General features: G+C 37.7%; 1 protein-coding gene across 3 annotated transcripts in view; it reads right to left on the bottom strand.

The window, feature by feature from the left end:
* LOC121298001 (plexin-A1-like) overlaps positions 1 to 20,646 on the bottom strand; it is a 202,587-nt gene that overhangs the window by 144,257 nt on the left and 37,684 nt on the right. For all 3 annotated transcript variants that reach the window (XM_041224678.1, XM_041224676.1, XM_041224679.1), the window contains one exon: positions 19,183 to 19,365. In XM_041224678.1, coding sequence (XP_041080612.1) covers positions 19,183 to 19,365 — 183 coding nt within the window. The remainder of the gene's footprint in view (positions 1 to 19,182; positions 19,366 to 20,646) is intronic.

Genomic DNA, 20,646 nt, shown 5'->3' with positions numbered 1-20,646 from the left:
TGAGCTGCTTGAATGTGAAAGGTCACTATAGAAGAATCTACTGTAAAATCACCAGGCAGACAAAGGGCAGATGTAATTATATTCACCACTTTAGATTTAAAAAACACACACACACACACATACAACACTACTGGTGTTTGACAATTGAAAACGCACATTTATATTTAGGAACAAAAAAAAGATAGTGGAGGATATGACATACTTTAATATTTACAGATATCTAAATAGTGTCAAGATGAGGTTACTAACAAATGTAACACTGTAACTGAAAACAGTGTTTACAAGGAAGTACATCTACGAAGAGAATCTGTAAATACATTTTATTTCCCCAATTTATATAACGCACCAACTACACAAAATTTTTCAGGGAAGAATCCACAGACTTTTTTAGAAAGCATTGCTTATTATAAATTTCTTCTTTACAACCTCATTGGCTTAATCATGGACCGTGAGCAGTCCTCACTGACTGTATGTCAACTGTACAGTATTTTGATTCTGTTTGTTCTTTGTGTCTTTCTGATAGAACTGCTGGCAAACTCTGATAAGAAAACACACAATTCAGTCAATATGGCTTGAAAGAATGCAAAGCAGAGGGATTAGTTAATGGAAATACAACAGGTGGTGTCAGACAGGGTCAAGGGAGCCACGCAAACTAAATGCAGGCAGTACAACGGAGATGCCGCCTGACTAAAATTATTCAGTTACAGATGTAAAATAACACATATTAAAACAAATATTTAGCGCTGTAATAAAAAACAATTTTCAATGCAAGAAAAAAAAAAAAAAGACAGACATAGCCACGACTGAAACATCAAATCTGCAGCTAAAGGAATATCTATTTCATATTAAAACTAGCAAACGAATAAACTAATAAAATTAAAGAAAATATGTTCCAGCAAACAAGCTACAATTGTTTTAAAAACTTTCAAACATGATATGCAATTAATTCCCTCATTTAAGAATAGAGTAACTGCTAGAACTACAAATGTCATGAAACTGATGGTGGCCAAACATGGTTTGAGTAAATGAAGCATTGGGTTTCAAATTTGAAATGCTTTACATTGACCAGGATTTTCACTTTCACTACTAATCTCCCATGCTGATTGTGGTGTCTGAAATTGGATTTGAATAAGGAGATGGGGGGGGGGGGGGGGGGATTACTGGTGTGTGTGATCCTTCATCCATTCACACAGGGTGCAAAGGAGGGAGAGGGAGGGCCATTAATGGTTTTAACGCATCAGAGGACAGCATCTACAGCCCTCAAATAAGAGTAAACATGACTTCAGGGGCCCTGGCAGAGTGCCCAGAGATGCCACTCTTGAAAGAATCAGTTATCAAAGAAAGTGACAGAAAATGGGAGACAAGGGAGACACTGAAAAAGTGAAAGAGAGAGAGAGAGAACTACAAATCTCCCAAGCACTCACATACTGTGCTACCAGAGCAGAGTAATATTCACAAAAACCTTCTCACTCAACCTGGCATTTCACACGTGACCTTTAACCCCTCACACTTGACCCTGAAATGGAAGCAGAGGGAAGCATGCTTGAGTAACAAATTGGTATTCTGTCCACCCAACTATTAGCACATGTACATGATCTGTGTGATAGGCTTGCCAAGTGCAGATTGAGGATTTTCGGTGTATAAATTATAATAACAGTGCATATTTAAAACAATGAAGGCTCCAGTAGTGTTTTCTATTACAATGCAGCTACCATTCATGTCTGGGCAAGATACCGGCTAAATTGATTGAGCCAAATGCATTAATAGCAGAAAAGTTGGGGCAGATTAATATAACTACAATTTTCAGACCACCAATAAAAACCATGCCAGCTTGCAAGCAATTCAAAAATATGTCTCTTATACAGTTATCTAAGGATGACGAGTGTTAATTACCATTTTGATATGCATGCCTGGTTAAGTTGCACTGCTTTTTGATTTTAAAGTGCTAAAACCTCAAGCAAATACAGCTTTCCACTTTGAACGTCTTCAGTGCTTTAATCTTTCAGTTTGGACTTGCACACATTTTGGAAATACTGTACTTCAAGGGTTTTTGTATCACTACACAGCCTAACTCTGGATGCTGGGAGATTGTGCAAAGCAAGAATGCAAAATAAGGAACAGTATGCAGAGGAATGTTCACTGTGAAAATGCAAAGCAAAAACACAAAACATGGGTATAGTTAAAAATGGGGACAAGCACATAAGCATGCATTTATTTGATTTAAATAATCTGCACCAAATGCATAATCAGCTCTGCTGCCAAAACAAAACGGTATGGGGGATTTATTGTCCCTGTGACTGACGCCTTTGCTGGAAGAGCCCTGCTGTTTCTCAGCCTGCAAATGAAGATCAGACACTCCAACTGCTACACAAATGCAGTCATCAGCTTTCAGAAGAATGCGTCGTGGTGCAATCTGCAAAACACTGAATGAGAATGTGGTTGTTGCAGAACCATCAGGTGGTTTTACTGCAGGCTTAAGTTTTGCAAAAGTTTTGTTTTATTTTAATGTACCCTGATCTGCAGAGCATAAAGATCAGACTTCATGCAAAGGTGGGGGTATTTAGCAATAGTTCTAACAGAATACTGCAAGCATACTCATCAAGGGAGAACACAGGATGTGCTTTACAGCAAGAGATGATTTTATCAGCAACTTTAAAACGAGCTGTGATTTTGTTACAGCACTGAAAAGCATGAAACACATCATTTCAGGCTTTTTTCAAATTGTCAATTTGCATTGCTTTCCTGCAATGGAAAAAAACAAAAAAAAACAAAACATGTTTGGTACAGTAAACAAATGAAGCATCTTTCAGATTTTAGTCAGATATCTAAAAAAGACCAAACGTTATTACATTAATTAAAATTACAGAATTAAAAAAAAAAAAAAAAAAAAAAAAAAAAAAGGCTGTTGGATACATATCCCAGGTCAAGAAACACATTACAATTATTTCATGTATTATTGAGTAGCACCTCACAACAAATACCAGAGTATAATTTTCCTAAAATAACTCGTACCCAAGCTGTTGCGTCAAGCAAAGCCAAAAGCTTCATCCTTTGCGACATACAGCTAAAAACTGAATAGACTGGGTCAAAATTGAGATCACAGGTTTTTGTTCCTTTAAACCCACATACTGTAACATGCACCTCTACATTTAATAACATGCTTTATATAAAATGCCTCTAGTTCAAGTTAGTAAGCTGTAAACAAGGTTTCCTTGCTTCCTACCAGAATAACCCCCAACATCACCATTGGTTGTTCATATTACCCTCCGATTACAGTAGTAAATTAGGAGCCCACTGAAGGGTTGATTATAATGGCAGTAATTTTAAAATTATTTCTAGATGAACAATTCAGAGAGGGTGTATATAATAGCTACATACCAGGCACTTTACAATAACATCTTTATAAAGAATAAGACCTTTTACTACCGATTATCTGTTACCTTCTACCAATCACATGTGCTTTATTAGCAGAAACTGCATTAAAATGCAGCCTATACAGAGAGAGCCAACTCTTCGAATTCAGGCTGCGTAACCTATCTTCTTTAATTGGTATGAGCAATTTTAATGCACTAAGTTTAATGCAAGTTATGTGCACAAGTGGATTGTTTACCTACAGGATCCGAGAACTCAGTCAAAGGTAATTCTCCGGCTGCTAGGTTAGTGTAGGACCAACAAGAGTTCATGAATGCCCCAAAGAGCAATGCTTCACTTATTGCTCATCCCACATGCTCACTGGCGCTCAGACAAATTAAAGGGTGTTTTTATATGCCAAGTGTTGTCGTCTGTGACAGTCCCCTCCCTATCCCTAAAACAATGAGCACTGGCAGTAACTAGGAAACTTGACTCCCTTCGCAAACTCTTCTTGCAAGGCAAGCCTGCCAGTCTTTGGAGCAGACTGGTTCGGCAGATGGCATGGGAGGCTACTAAGGATTTCAATTATCAATATTGAGTCAGTCAGTGTACACTTACATTTTAGAAGTTATTGGTAGTTCATATGAGAATTTTACTACCATTTGTTTTCATTGCCCCTCTTTTATAACACATTAAAAGGACATATTATATCATAACATGTGACATTGTCAATTATTTATGGATTGAGTCCTTTATGAGTCCTTAAGTAAAAGATAATGTGATTTCACAGACACAGAACTGTAATGAAATCATCACTAATACTATAGAATCTAAAACAAAGGGGACTAAAGAATGGTCTCTACATTCCTTGTGCAACTGCTTTGCATTGAACCTACAGTCCCTCAGACAGCAAGCAGGATGCACTAGAAGGGAGTCTAAGCCTTGGGTCAGGTTGGCTTTTATGGAAGCCTCTATAGTTCACCAAATAAGTTTCAGTAGCCATATTAATATATTGGACCCCCAGTGCAAGCAAGCTACTGTGAATAGTCAATGCCAATTACTTCCAAAGGCCACTGTATCCAAGTTTCAAATTATTTTGTAGCATGAGAATGAGAATGAAGTAGTGTGAAATTTTAGACTTGTGATAAATTAGTTTGTTAGTTTTTGCTTATTCCTAGTTTCTAAAAAAAAAAATGAATATGCCTCCATATTAATATTATACACACACACACTGTATTTATCTTATTGTGAAGACAGGCTTCAAGCACAATGCTGTAATTTGTTTCGACAAACCATCAAGGTCCATGAAGGTCTTAAAGTCAAACCAAAGACAAAAACCTCAATGCAAGCTGGTAGGCTGTTTCAGTGAGGAGGACACAGCATAGTAGTCTATATACAGTAGAAGAAAAGGTTAACTGTTGCAGGAATGGTCACTTTAATGCCTTCCCACAATCAATTTGTTGACGTCACCTGGGTACTGCCTAAATGATTAATTAACAAATCAATCCAGAGCTCGACAAAGAAGTCAGCACTTCTATTTAGAATAACAGCTTTAAAAAACAAACAAACAAACAAAAAAAAACACTACACACGGCAACCCACTGCGTGCTTTTCTGAAGTGCTGTAAACCAAACTAGACAAATGCAGGAAAGAAAACATCCGAGGGTCCTCTTCTGGCATGCGGCCCCTGGTTGCGAATTGTTCGAGCATTTTCAAATACTGCCTTTGTTAAAAACACACCCCAACAGTTAGAAGTGGAAAGGCAACTCTCTTTGGTTGCCGAGGTTCAGTATCCACTCTAGAGGAAATGGTTCCATTCCCCAGCCACAAAGAATAGGCGGGAGGAAGGACTTGCAAGTGTTTTTTGAGGGCTATTCTTCACAAAAGCCTCCCTCTTTACTCCTCCTTGTTTCCTTAACCTGTGTTGTCTGATGCCAGGATCTGTGAAAATGTTTACAAAAGTGCACTGCTAAACTTGAACCTTTTGGCTAATCTGTCCAGAACAGTGTTGTAGATTTGGCCCATGACAAACATGTTTTCATTGTTTCCAAATTAAATGTTTCTTTTTTTAATGTAGTGTACTGTATTCTGGACCAATTCAAAAACATTGTTAATGCAATGTTGCACGCCCTCCATTTAAATCACAAGCCAGAACTCATGAATAAGTAACCCACCAAGAAATACATTCGATTATCCTCATGAACTTGAACCGTACCAAAATACCAACTCAGACATAATTTTCCATTCTACCTTGACTTGCTCGAAGATTAGTGCATAGCAAGAGGCGGAGAATCACTAAGCTGGAGGTGGATGCTGCTTAATTTTATTAGTTAAAAATTAAACAAGATCGGAAATATTCTCACCAACAAGTCCAATATGCAAAAGTACTGGAACACAGCTTATTGGGGCTCTTTAGAGTCAATTTCTGGTTAAGTTGCAGTTTCCAGCAGCTATATTTAATTAAGAATTATGATACGACTGCTATGTTTCTGCTTTGAACTAAGAAAGCCCTTCATTACAGTACAGCCTGTGTAACGCTGGACTAGGAAGGCCTGCCTTCCAATGAAACTGGATTATAGGAGGCCTGTAATGAGGCTGAATGGAGAATTTAATTTTTTTTTTTTTTTTTTTTTTTTTTTTAAGCCTGTAATTAGTGAAAACTACAGAAGCATAACTCCAATATAAAAATGGTACAGCACACAGATAACCTAAGGCCATTCAGTGAAGGCCAGAGCAGCATTTCTCTGAAAAACAACCTGGGGGGCTACCTTGATAATGGTCTTCCACTGCAAATACTCCACTGTATCTAACATGAACACCCTGTATTAGGTATCATTATAGATATTTTTCCTTAAACCAAGCTGGAATTTCAAAAGGTAAACTTGGCCTCTTCAACTGTTTACCGAGGCAAGTAATGAAGCAACGTTTATTCATATTTTAATTAACATGCCCTATCAAAAGAACAGCATGAGAACTTTAAATATAATAGTTTAATGCAAAGAAAGGACTACTGCTAAATTGAAGTTAGAGCTGGTCAGGGAAGAACGGGATCACTGGAGATTAGAGTACTTAATTATTAAACAGATTGTTTGTATTATAAACATTGAAAATTAGCTTTTTATCATAAGTCACTGAACAAAAGAATGCATTCATCAGCAAGCAGGAAGGAAGTCCATTCCGATATAGTCGTCAGTATGTATTTGCAGTGGACACAATTACATAATCCTGCAGTCTTCAGCGCTGTGATTCAGGGACAGATCGACAACCACTTCCCCAAACTCATGGGAAACCCAGAAGGGAAAAGCACAGTATCGTTTAAGGGTGGAAGGGGCAGTCATCAGTGCGTCATCATTTTACATTAATGTGGATCAGACTGCACAATAGGACAAAAAAGCTATTGCGTTGCCAATGCAAAACCCCTTCCCATCCTCGTCTTTGACCCAACAATATGTTGATTCAGGCCAGGAGTCAGAGTTTGCCATTGTCATGGGCTTGTACTGTATTCATCTTCAGATACAGCTACTGATCCAATGACAAATAGCTTCTTTCACGCTTAAGTTTGCATATAATAGCAAACGCATATAAAGGAATGTAATTAAAAACCAAAAAAAAAAAAAAATGTTTATTTAAAAGAACTGCAATTGAGTGTGTCACAATACACCATCAATGAAGCTCCTTATCCACAGCCCACATACAGGTGGTCTAAAACAAATAAGCAGATGTCACTCACACATTTGAGGATCCACTGACTGTGGGGAGGTTACAGTAGAACAGGTAATTACATAATATATACATAGAGATTCAAAACTAGACAGGTGGTCCACCTTAATGTGTATGTCTCATTTCTTCTGTATTCTACCATGCCCGCTTGTTACAGTAATTATTACTGTAATACAAATACTTTGTCTTACTCCAGTTTGAGTTGTTGTACTAGTAGCTGGCATGTGTATTCAGATTCTTGTGACTGATGTTTCCTGCATTAAATACAGGTTGCAGTGAATATTGTACACCGAACAGGTGGAAATGAGAAAATATTAGCAGGGATTCATTTTCTGCAGTTAATTGTAATGCAAACACTGCTGTGTGGATTTGAAATTTCTGAAAACCATAAAAAATATACATACATAGTCTCCACACGTACAAAATCACAAGAAAAACACATTGAATTCACCTTCACCCATGACTACACACATCTCCAACTAAGGCAGAATTGTATAATTAAACTGGATTATAAAAGGAGACTAACAAAAAAAAAAAAGCACAAATCAGTACAAGCCATTTTTAACCTCTAGATTGAATTTTCATTCATTGTCGGTCCTTCGGTTTGATGTTTTATATAAAATATAAAAGGTCATGAGAAGATTTGAAATGCTGTGCATGTTTCGGTGTGTTTATGACATCAATCAAGTGTGTTTGCACACAGCCTTGCGGTCTCTTAGTCAGCTGACTGGGAAGCAGTGTGACCCTTGCACAAGCATGCTACTGCAAACAATTATATTGAAAAAAAAAATTCTTAAAATGGACTAATAAAGTTCTAGCAAGAACTCTACTGAAAATGCGTGCGGCAATAAGACTCTCATTGCCTAGCAGTTTGAATCATTTATGGTTTTACTTTGAGCTTAAATGAATTACACCTGAGATGAGAAAATAAGGTATTGATAAGAAAAGTTAAGGTGTGACCAAGCTTAGAAGCTCAAACTGCTTTGCAGTGGGAGGCTTATGAAACCAGAAACTCAGTGCCAATATTAAACTGGGACTGGCTACATTTGGCTCCATCTACAGAGCACAATCCAGTCTGCAACCTGGCGTTGCACCACTGACAGCAATCGCCTGTATACATCACACCTAACACCAATAGCACAATTAATTCAGAGTATTCCATTCTGCCAAATTGGTTTCGGCCATGCTTCACATTCTGCAATTGGATAACTTCCACCAATAAATTAATGACCAGGCTGTTCTGTCAAAGTCCCAGTTCAAACTGTGTCAATGGCACTCTTCTGCTGATTTTACAGACCTCAATTTTAAATCAATTCAATCCCAGTGGCAAAGGGAAACAAGGCTTTACATGTCTTATTTCAGAATTTTTTTTTTTTTTTTTTTTTTTTTTTTGACAGCAAGTTATAGTATATGCCCTGTCAATACAGTACTAACAGGTCACATTATTTTTTATTTAGTATAAAAATGGAAATGGTTTCTTAATAATAAATCATATACACAAAAGGTAAAAGTACCATTAAATGGTAAAGTACGATTTATCTTTTTTTGTGCATAGTCTATAGAATAAACAGCTAATGCTTAATTTTGTGCTTTGAATTTGAAGTCTTCATTTAAGTGATATATAACAAACCTTCCCGCATTGGAGCCTCATTAGAAAAGGTTACGTAAAATGAAGACCTTATGAACAGAATTTTAAGAAATACTTGTGTAATGTATTTCAGTCTATAGGTCAGAGGCCAGAAGCCAAGCATGTCGCTCCACTGCTATACTTGCCTGAAGGGCCCCAGGTCTGAAACTTTGAAAACTAGTGCCAGCACATTAAGCTTACTGTAAATTGTTCAGCTTCCATTGATTTCACATTTAAACAACAATTACACTGACAGCCATACAAGCCGATTTTAAGGTTAGTATCCTAGTTTAGTTAGTTACTTTGTAACATAACTTTAAAAAAAAAAAAAAAAATATATATATATATATATATATATATATATATATATATATATATATATATATATATATATATATATATAAATATATCTCTGTAGTTTTACTGTAGGTTTTCAATAAAATGGGCTTGTTAAGAATCTGAAGTATAAGAATACATTTACTGGGTTTGTCTTTTTACTGTAAAGATTCCTTTATGTTTACATTTCCTTGTGATAATTTTATTAATTTGGGAGTTTGACATCTCACCTAAAGAGACCTTTTGTGGTTTTGAAAGCTAGTGTATTTTAAATACAGATCTAGTTGATAGGTATACAGTACTAGAAGTATCCACAAAAAACATATATAATTGAAAACAGATCCCACAGCGATGTGTTTTTTATTTTTTTAATACATGCTATTTTTCGCCCACACATTACACAGAATGTAAGAGTGTTGAGTCTTAGGCCAGCTTGAACTAACACCATATCCTGGTCCTCAAGTACAGAATGGCAAACAATCAAAAGCAGACAGCCAAATGTGAGAAATCTACTGAGCCTTCCTTCTCAGTTGCCACCCAAGTCATGAACTGGATTTGCAGCCTATAGCCAGGAAAAAAAAAATCCTTCCTGTATTGCATCAAACAATGAAAGCAGTGCAGTTACAGCTTACACACTGGAAGCGCCACCCCAAGTATCGCAAAACCCAAGGAAACCGACACACAGCAGTTATCGAAGCAGGAAATATTAAGCATTACTAACTCATTTGGAAAATGTAAAAAAAATCTGTTGCTGCAGATGGAAAAGTGTTACAAGAATTAATTGTTAATCATTGCACAAATGGATACGTATTAAAACAGAGGTTTAATTAAGATTAAATTGTTTTCCTGGAGATTATCTGCTAGTTCACCTTGAATACGATTTAACACTTGAATTGTAACTTTCTCCGACATTCCGGGTTCAACTCTCTGTGTTTTTTGACAGTCTAAATTACACAAGTTGAGCTGGTTTGATTGTTTCCAATTATGATCACATGCAACAGTTCGTTAAACCCAGGGAGGTTGAATAAACAGGGAAATATATATATAGATATATGTTAAGGGTGAAACCCGATGGTCTGGTCTAGTTTTGCCTGGGCCAATCTAGTTTCGCCAAAGGCTGGGCGAATCCCAAAGTTATTACTTTTTTTCGGCACTCCCCTGAGTCTAAATCGGGCAAATCTAGATTGACCCAGAACTGTTTTTTCAATAGTTTTCACTGAATTTCGGGGGCTAGCCCGGGTGAGTCTAGTTTCATCCAACGTTTCAAAATTGATGCTGGGAGAATCTGGTTCGCCCACGCCATTAATTTGGGCGAGTCCAGTTTTGCATTTCTACAGTCTCCTCTGCCAGCTTCCAAGTGCATGTCAGGGTACCTGCCTCACCTCCTCTTCTGACAGCAATGTAGCGACAGTGTGCTGGGTTTCCAGCGGGGTTGCAGAAAAGGCAGGACTGGTTTTAATAGCTATTTTTATTAGCTCTCTCTCCCAAAAAGTTAAGTCAAAAATAATCGCTCCTCCATACACGCAGGCTAGCCCATAAATTCAGTGAAAACTGTTGAAAAAACAGGTTTTGCCGTTGTCTTTTTCAAGTTCTGGGCCAAACTAGATTAACCCAACTGGATGCGGGCGAGTGCCAAAAAAAACTTTGGGATTCGCCTAGAAGCCCTTGGCGAAAACTAGATTGGCCCAGGCAAAACTAGACTCTCCAGACCACCGGGTTTCACCCTTAACATTTAGGAAAGCAAGAGTATGAGAAAGTTTGCAACATTAAAAAGACAAGTATAGTAGATGCAGGTAAAGTCCGTTGTAGGGCAGTTACTGCCTCATCTATGGGGCATTGCTACTAGGCATACAAGTTGTGTGTTCAATGATGGGGAAAGTTTGGAGTGCTTGAGCTCAACCTATTCTGTATATTAATAAAACTGTAAGCCCCTGTAACAGCGTTCCATTCGCTATGGAAGACATGCTCATACGAATGTCCTGAACCTTCGGCTGGATAGTCAGAGAGGGGATGTTCTCTGAACATACATCTCTCGCTAGAGAGATTAATTAAAAGGAACTTGTGTGCAAAAGTCACAAAGAAAAAGAGGCAAATTGCCATGCATCACCGACCTAGGAAGATTACAGTGTTTTTCTTTGAGGTCTGCAGGTGTAATTCGCTTCTACATGAAAAGACTTCTTTTTTTTTTTTTTAAATGTACCTTTTTAAAGCAGGAAGAAATATTTAATGGTACACACTAAAAGTACTGCCTATCTGGAAAAAATGAACTGTGGCACCACTTACCACAACAGATGGAGAAATTACCAATGGATAGAGTAGTTTTTTGTTTTGTTTTTAGTGCAAAGGAATTTAAAAACAAAAAAATGAAAACAACTTTGGTCAAGGTCTCATGACAGCTTGTCCATCACTAAAAACAACTTCACGTGCTTGTGATGCATTGTACCAAGATGCTGCATTGCTCTGCATGCAAAATAAAAAATCTAAACCATTAACTTTAAATTATGCACCCAAATTACTGTCGCTTTCTGCAAGACCATGTACTGTAAAAGTTGAAGGCAACCAGCATTTTTAAATAATTAGAAGTCATATAAAAGACAACAGAATGAGTCAGGTTTTAGGCAGCTTTAAAGTGTTTTTTCTATGTATAGGGGCATTAGACACAAGAAGCTTGTCTGTGAGACTTTGTGTATTGCATTTCAAGAGTTTTAAAGTCCGATTGCAGCACCCGTAGGAATTTACATGAGTACTTGACAATCATAACCCCAGCAGGAATGCATAAATAGTCACTTCATGCCAACAAGACAGTGGCACGTCCATTTAACCCACACCGACAGAAAGACAAAATGTTGCAGTAATAAAAACAAAATCTGCCAGCTTTCTTTAGCAGCCTACTTATGTAAGTGTGTCTCTACAAGTCAACTTAAAAAACAGAAGGAATTTGAGGAAAACTACCTTGTGACAAAAAAAAAAGAAAACTCAAAGTTTGTAGTCTGTCTCTTGTTTTCCTGATAGTTTTGTTGCTCAGTATTTAAAAAGCCATTTGATAATGTAAACGGGCAGTGTGTGTCCTTAATCCCACCCCTCCCCTCCCCCCCAGCTGCATCCCTGCTTGTTGTGAGACTCAGTCAGGCTGGATTGAATGGGACAGACTGGAGAGTCAGCTGGAATTATCCACCCAGCTGCTGTCTTGTGAGCACGCTCAGCAGCAGCACATCTGAGAGGAACAGCCGTCTTTCCTGCCTTGTTGTCAGAACTAATAGAAACAAATGCGCTTCCCTGCAGGAGCACTGTACTCTATTTGCTGGACTGGCCCAGAGAGTGAACGGTGAAAAATGACAATGGATTTTGACATTTGTTCTACCAAACAAACAAAAAACAGCAAGAGGGTGGAAACATGATCCTGTTTTGTAGTTGTTAAAAATGTTTTGCGACCCCCAGTATGAAGCAGCAAAGATGAAAATGAGTGAATGATTGATACCAAAAATAACAGAGAAAATTAATATACTTTCTATGAACCCAGCAGCATTCATAAGCATGGCCTCATGTCAATAACTGGCATCAATAATTTTTTTTGTTGGAAAGCCCTTGAACGTTTCTTAAATGATAAATGTTTGTTTTTTTGTTTGTCTAGGTCACCACCAATCTTTTTACACACATACGTTATGGACCTTTGCCAAAATCGGACAGTTGCCTTAGCCCGGGCAGTTGGCAAAGTGCCCAGCTGCAGCGGGCAGATGCTGAATTAGCTTCTACTTTTATGTAATTTGATCAACTGCCCACAGCCACCCAGGCTGATGGCAAAGAAAGACTTTAGTGCGCCCTGCTGTAACAAATGAAAGGCTGATGGAAAGTAACACAGCAGTGCTCATCCTCTGGGTATCCACTGCAGTTCTCAATAATAGTTTGTCAGTCGAACAATATTTTATTTCATTAGACCGACTGAATCGTTTATATTTATGTTTATTTATTTATTTTAATGAAATGCTATTGTCTAATTGTCTGAGATCTGATGTCAACTGATGTTAGACATGAAATAATATTGTTTGAAAGTGTAAAAAGTATTTTGTACAGGATGAAAACTGAACTTTTTATAAGAGAACATTTTCTTCCAAGTCAAATTGTCGTTCATGTTTCTAAATAAGAAAAATACAAACTATTAATATTGCTAAGATATATTAGTTTTGGCACTGCGTTCTTCCTGAGTTTCAGGTAACTATTTAACTGGGTGTCTTTTCCACATTTAAACTTAACTGTGATTAGTCTCTTGCTGATATTGAATGATCTCTCATTCAAACAACGCAAATCTGCTCAGAAATCTGTATTGTATTACTGCAATAACCCATGAAGAAAATTAACTGTGCATTGATATTTTGTTTAGTTCCGTTGCTATGCCGTTGTTAGAAAGTATTTAAGTTATTTAAATAAACATTGCAATGGGTGGCTTTGTGACAGTGTGCTTTTGCGCTTCAAGGCAACAAAGGTAATTCACTCTTTGTACTATTAAAAATCTTTCTTTCTATCTTAGCTCAAAGAGCCAGCTGCCCAATATTTTGATATGTTGTTCATATCTTTCTCAAGAGAGCATGTGTTTTTAATCAAAACATTGGAGGTATTTATTGGTTTTTGATGGCATGACAACTACTTATAAATTTTACTGTTTAATCTAAAAAACATGTATTTAAAATGAATAGATACAAGTAAGTAAGTATGTAATGGGGGGGGGGGGGGGGGGGGGGGGGGGGGGGGGGGGGGGGGGGGGGGGGGGGGGGGGGGGGGGGGGACACGTCGATACAACCAACCATCAGATGCAAACCTCCTGCAACAAAATGCATAATGGACAATTTGCATGGTATTTACACCAACCTCCAAATGAATGGTTCATGGTGAAAAATCTTTAAAAAAAAAAAAAAAAAAAAAAAAAAAAGACAACTTGTATTCTAGGACTGGTACATTCATTAGAAAGAGTATTGGTCCTAATCAATCCACTTGTATTGTATTCCAAATGTAGCTGCCTCCACCCAGGTGATTTCAGGTACAAATTAAATGAGAAAAAAAGCCAATTGAAGTCAGAAACTAGTCATTGATTTTAGACAACAGTGGGACCATCTGTTATACTATTTGTGCTGTACAAGCTGAAAGCTAGTACCAAATCTCACAATGAGATCTTCATTGACTTTTTAATGAGATCACGCGCTATGAATCTTAACCACTGCCTTCCAATGTACGACAGTAAAGGCACTATTGCCTCCCACTGTACAATACAGGTTGCACCATACGATGGCAAACCTGGCACCCCCCTTTTAGATATTTAATCTCGAAAATGTGCTCGGACAAATATGTACCAACATTACTTCAAATTATATTGTAGTTGACTGTTAAATGTTAAATGTTTTACATGTTTAGTGGTTTACTAGGTATCATTTTATAGATTATTTAATTCCAGATTAATTAAAAGAAATACCCCTGTTCATAGGAGTCTTGTTTGCTAAATGTATTCTTCCAACTGTACATTTCTATTCTAGATTTAGTGTTAATATGTGTTCATTTTTTCTTTCATGTCCACAATAAAAGTGTGTTACTGCTTTGTATTTTTTTTTTTTTTTTTTTTTTTGGGGGGGGGTGGGGGGGGGGTGGGGTTGCTGAAGAACTACAATATTGGGGTTAAGGGGGGGCCCCAAACAGTTTGAGGGATGAATACAGCTGCTCAAGTCCCCTCAGGGGATCACGTTAGTTGTTGTGTTATATATATATATATGTAAATATAACCACACACCACACACAAAAGCTCGAACTAGAATGCCACGGTGTCACAAAACGTTCAAGTGATATTGCATAACAGTGAACCTTACAGAAAAGGGATTTCATTCCTGCCTCACAGCAGTCACTGTGGTTAAACGTCACACAGCTTCGTCCACATTATCCAGCACTTGTTACCAACACAGTAAAGTGTGCAAGATTCCAAGAATGCAAGACAAAAGTGTCTTTGTGCAGTACGGGCTCACTCGTCCGTCAAGTTTCTTATCACTAGAGAATCAGACGTGTGAAATATGGGGAATATTTTATTTTTTACTGTATATTTCACCCTACCTTACAGTAATGCTAAGATATGTATTTAATGAATTAAGATTTATATAAAGTGGTTTAAACAGTCATTGTTCCATGGCAAATGAATTGGTGGGACAGGCAGACTGGGCCTAGTTACTGTAGGATGATTAGCATAAGCAATATAGCTTTGTTGATCATAATACACAGATAAACTGAAACATCAAACTCGGGTTTGCAATTTATCTCTAAACAGCAAGTCATCAAGACAGAAAATACTACCCATGACTTATTTCTATCCTCTATTTAGATGCACAAACTGCCTTGGGGACATAATTCATGGAAGATGAATGTACTACATAAAACTACATTTTGCATAAATATTACATATGGCTCGCTCAATAAAGTCCTCAATGGCTGCTGACCTCCCAATTTTGGATGTCTTTTCAGTCCCAGATGAACTCATGTCAACTTTTCTAAAATATTGTGTTTACTTGTAAAACTATCACAATGTCAGTGCTTACAGATTCTTAACAAATGTTTTCTCCTGCAAAGGCTTAGTCTGGACAGACAATATTCTCCATCAGTCTGTGGTCATGATCCAGGAACTCACTGTAATCATCTCAAAATCAGCTTCTCTGCCAGAACGTAAGCTTCCAGCCACAGTGCATTTCCATCCTTCTCCCCAAGGTATTTTTATTACCTTCTTTTGTTTACACTGCTCTCGCTCTCTCTCTCTCTCGTTACAGAAGCCCATCACTTCTTGTGTCAAGACTGGTACATTACTTTCCACTATGTGCCACTCGCTTTTTCACCACATTTGAGGGGAAAGAAAAAAAAAAAAACACAGTTACAAAGAATTCAAAGTAAAATATGCAAATGCAGCTACTGGAGCTTCATTAAAATAAAACGGAATTTGGCAACAGTTCATTTCTGCAAATATACCCTAGGGCACAGTAGTTCCATGAAGGGCAAAACAACTTCCACAGTGAATTAGCTCATCCCTCCGAAATACTGCTTGTAATATATTTCAATAATAATTTTGTAAGTTATTATTAATATAATCGTATTATATAATATATATAATTATATATATATATATATATATATATATATATATATATATATATATATATAATATATATATATATAATATATTATATATATATATAATATTTGATATATATTAGATTCTAGCTATCTATCTCAAACAAAAAAAAGAGAGAACACATTCAAAGTGAGCTCCGTTTCTGGCCTGGCATACTTATTGATTCCAGTTAGTCCTAATTTAAGTCACAATACTGACTTCATGTGCCCCAAGGTTTGCAGTCTGGGGAGAGCCACTTCACTGGGCATATAGTCTATATGGGGGACACATATTCTGCAACATTCCATTTTTGAGTCACCCTGTTTATATATGTAATTGTAAGAATAATCTTTGATGCAATACCCTTCATTGACACAGGTAGTAAAGGCATATGAGGGGTAGGATGGAGATTGCATAATAAATCATCCTTCTGGCAGCAGCCTCCTCAGAAACTATCAGATATCAAATGAGACAGCCTTCTCTGCTTCCTGCTGCCCCCCTCTCCTCTCCCCAGCCAGATACAAGGGCTCAGAATGGCTTCACCGCCACGCTAACTGATCCGCAGGTATGCTCAAGGAGAAACAGCACATCCACACTCCAAAGATCCAGGGGGCAGGGTTACAGGACAGAGGAGACTGCAGAGAGGGCTGGGGCTGGGCTGTATGTGTCTGAAATGAGACTACGGTATAAAGGCATTCGATTCTATTTAATTACCTGAACATTTAAAACTATAGGATATTAAACTGCAGGAATATTTGTAATCAAATCAGAAAACCATAAGACTACCTCTTACTAAGTATTAATAAAACATCTAGGTCTTCAATATGCGGAAACCAAAAAGTCACATGATCTGAATGGCAGCAATCTTAGATCAAAATCAAGGGTGTCGTTAGATTTTACCCGATAACTTCCATAAAACAGAATCTAAATTGGTTTATACGATATTAACAGTAGAATGGACTGTGGCAAGCCTGGCGGTGACTGGTTTACAAAAATCTTTGAACCTCCTTCACAGGAATACTTAACTTGTCAGAATGCTATGTCATTTTACTCTTGGGAGTTGGCTCTTTTGCTCTTGATCTCTGAAATTAAACAGCTGATGACTTGTGAGTACAAGAGCTCTTAGTGAAGGGATACCATTGCACGGTCACTTCTGACAAATACTTACCAATGAAAACTCCTTTATGTGTAGAGTATTCCTGTTAAATACATGTCAGACGATATGTTCACACATTGCGTAAGTAAAATCAGAAAAGTGACCACAAAAACAAGGTAAAATAAGTATTAATGTATTGATCTCATTCTAACTATTAATTTAATCTAATTTGACTTTTATACAGTACTTCTATGACAGGATTGCGGAAGATTTATAACATCCTTCTACACTAATAAAATAAATCAATAAAAGCATTTTGTGCTGAAGAGGACTGAAAGAATTAGGCAAGTTACAATCCATGCTGAAAGCACATCAATAGACTTGAGCTTAACATTTCATTGAGATTCCCTCAGTCTGGCGCAGTTCACAATGCATTTATAAATAAGTGAATAACATAAATTTAAAAAACATGGACAATGTAAAATACTAATTGCTGGGAAGCATTCTGAAAAGTTCTTGCGATGGATAATTCACTCACTGCTCAAAAACATTCACAAAACCTCACTAGGTTTCTGTCTACTGAAGGATGTGAAACACGTAAAATAAAGATGAATCACAATCATGTTTTAATGAAAAGGGAACGTCTGCTAATGCCAAATACCATAAGGCAAGTGACTCTTCCCTCCCCGTTCCGCACGTCGTTAGCTGAGGAGCCTTTTCTGAAAAGAACTGCAATTTCTATCTCGATGCGGTGCGAGAGAGACAGACACTATGAAATGTGATGCCAATCACCATGTGTCACTTCAAAAATCAGCTATTGATTTCTCCCCTCATCTCTGCAGAGTTAGCACACCGCAAAAGCCAGGGCCGGATCTCCCCCCTCCCCCCTCCTTTACGCTTTGAGGTCTATCTTCTACTGGGTTTCACATCAAAAGAAAAACTGTTTGTGCCATATTCATTAACATGCTGCACAGAGCATCAGTCAAAACTTGCTGTAAAAAGATCTAGATGTTAAAACATGCAAAAATGCACAAGTCCTTTATATGTATCAATATTCAGGCACTGTAGCTCAATGAATGCCACCTTTAGGAATTATATCAGACACAGACTTGAATGGACTCATGGATAACTAGGACTAGTTTTAATGAAATACTGCAGAGGCTAAATAACCCACAAACTAATGATATAATTAGTGTGCTTTTGCATGCAACACATTAGCAGCAAGTCTGTGAATGCCTGGTGTATATTCATTTTAATGATTGTGGGACAACTAACAAGATAATTGAGGGATACATTCATTGTATGGAGCTGCCTGTAGTGCACCAGGGCTCAAACTGCTCATCAGTTTCCTCAATGCACATGCAAGCAAATGGCAACATCTGCATGCATACTATCCATCATGCCAACACCACATGAGGCCATTTCTTGCTGTCACGCATCACATAATCATGAGCCGTCATGTACGCAACATGATAATGTAATTGGAATCTGACGGATGACAACACAGACTGAGGCCATTAGCACTGCAATACGATTCTCCAAGTGTGTGGAATATTTTTGTCAGAAATTACAGATCAGAATGTAAGTTAATAGTGTGTATTAAAAAAAGATTATGTTGTGTGTCATTTAATAGAGTAACCTTGATGTATACTACCATGATGATGCAACTACAGCTACAGTATAAGCATTAGCTTTCTTTGTATATAATGCAACAGGGACAGGAATATTTCTACATCCTAGTGTACCCAAAGTTCTTTGAACATCAGTGTCACTATGCATTGCTTGAACTCAAGCACACTGCTTATGGGACTCAATATAGTGGGTCTACTTACCAAATTAGCCACCAACAAACAACTGCATGCCCTAAGCAGGAGGTCACCCAATAGCCAGAAATAACAAAATGTGCTTATGCTCCTTTCCTACCTTTTTCATTTTCCCACTCCTGGTCCCTGCAAAGGCGACAGTGTTTCCTCTGTAGTCATAAGCTGCCACTGAAGTCATTCCATCTTCTTTGTCAATAAACAAGGGTATTCCTTCAATGGTGCTTGTCCCACCCAGTGGCTGATTAAAATCCTGCCCACAGAAATTGTCATCAATCTGTAAGGGCTGCAAAAGACATAGAGGGGAGAAATCATTTAAAACCGATTTGCAACAGATTTACATTTCATTAGCATTGTCCACAGCATAATGCTCCCAAGAAATCCCCATTAATTTATGTATCAGTGGTAGGCATATATGTTCACATGCCAGTAGATAACCATACACACATGGACATGTGTAACAAGGAGATAATAACTGGTACCCAGATTAGCACAGATTTTCTATTGAAATTTGAGCCACTGATAATTGTAGGGGGATCAGCTAATTAATTTGGATAAGCCATTACAACAATACTGGCTAATCAAATCACCAAAAAAAGCCATTTGTTCTTTGTAAATATCTATGTGCCATGGACACGTATGCATCGTGGTGCTCCATGGAAAAGAGAAACTGGCTTGGGTATTTAAACAGCAGAGGGGTTAATTGTATAAAAGTCAGTTGTGAAACAAGGCACCTGCTGGTTGTCTACTGAAGTGCATGTGGCGAGAGCTCCAAGATTTAAGACATGCAAGTTTCTTTCACAAGGTTAATCCAAGAAATTTCTCAGGAGAGAGGGTCATATTAGAAGGGGTCACAAAAAAACTGCACACATGTTGCATTACCATCAGAGGAGTGTTAACCAGGGCTTACAACCATTAGCATAACATTCTCAAATCCCTAACTGGAGTCAAAGGGAATGATTTATTTATTTATTTATTTCAACTCAGGCTAGGGCCTCGGGAGACAATTTCAAATTACAATACCCCACCTGATCATTTAACCAATGTTGAGTCACATTTTTTGTAACAGAAGAAGAGAATGGGGGCGGAAGGTCAGAGAGATCTGCAGCAAAGCATCTGCAGCAAAATAAAGGACTTGTGAGAATGTCCTGCTGATGGGGTAATATTTGTAGTGTTAGAGCTATTATTATTAAAAGTATATCATCAGTATGGGTTGGGGGGGCAGACAGTCTAACAATAAGGGAGGAAACCAGTCATTTCAGTGACTAAAAACCATCTTCAAAAGAGGGAGCTGTCTAAAAGTGCTCTATCTTCTAGCAAAAGGTGACTGCATTTAGAGGTGCCTCCCCCTAGGATGGCCCATGCTGGGGGAACAGAAGGCCCTCATTAGTAGTTACAAGGACAACCCCCCACCCCTTCCACTCATATGGCCTCTGTTGCTTACAGACAACAATCATATTTCAAACAGCATGAGGTTGGAGCAGAGACCCTGGCCCCCAAGCTGGGAGGAGTGCTCTGACCTAATGAGAATACATAAAAAAGCCATGGAATGCAACTAGGGAATTGC

Source organism: Polyodon spathula, chromosome 23, assembly GCF_017654505.1.
Source record: "Polyodon spathula isolate WHYD16114869_AA chromosome 23, ASM1765450v1, whole genome shotgun sequence".
In the NCBI taxonomy this organism is placed as follows: domain Eukaryota; kingdom Metazoa; phylum Chordata; class Actinopteri; order Acipenseriformes; family Polyodontidae; genus Polyodon; species Polyodon spathula.
This window is presented reverse-complemented; position numbering and strand designations above follow the sequence as displayed.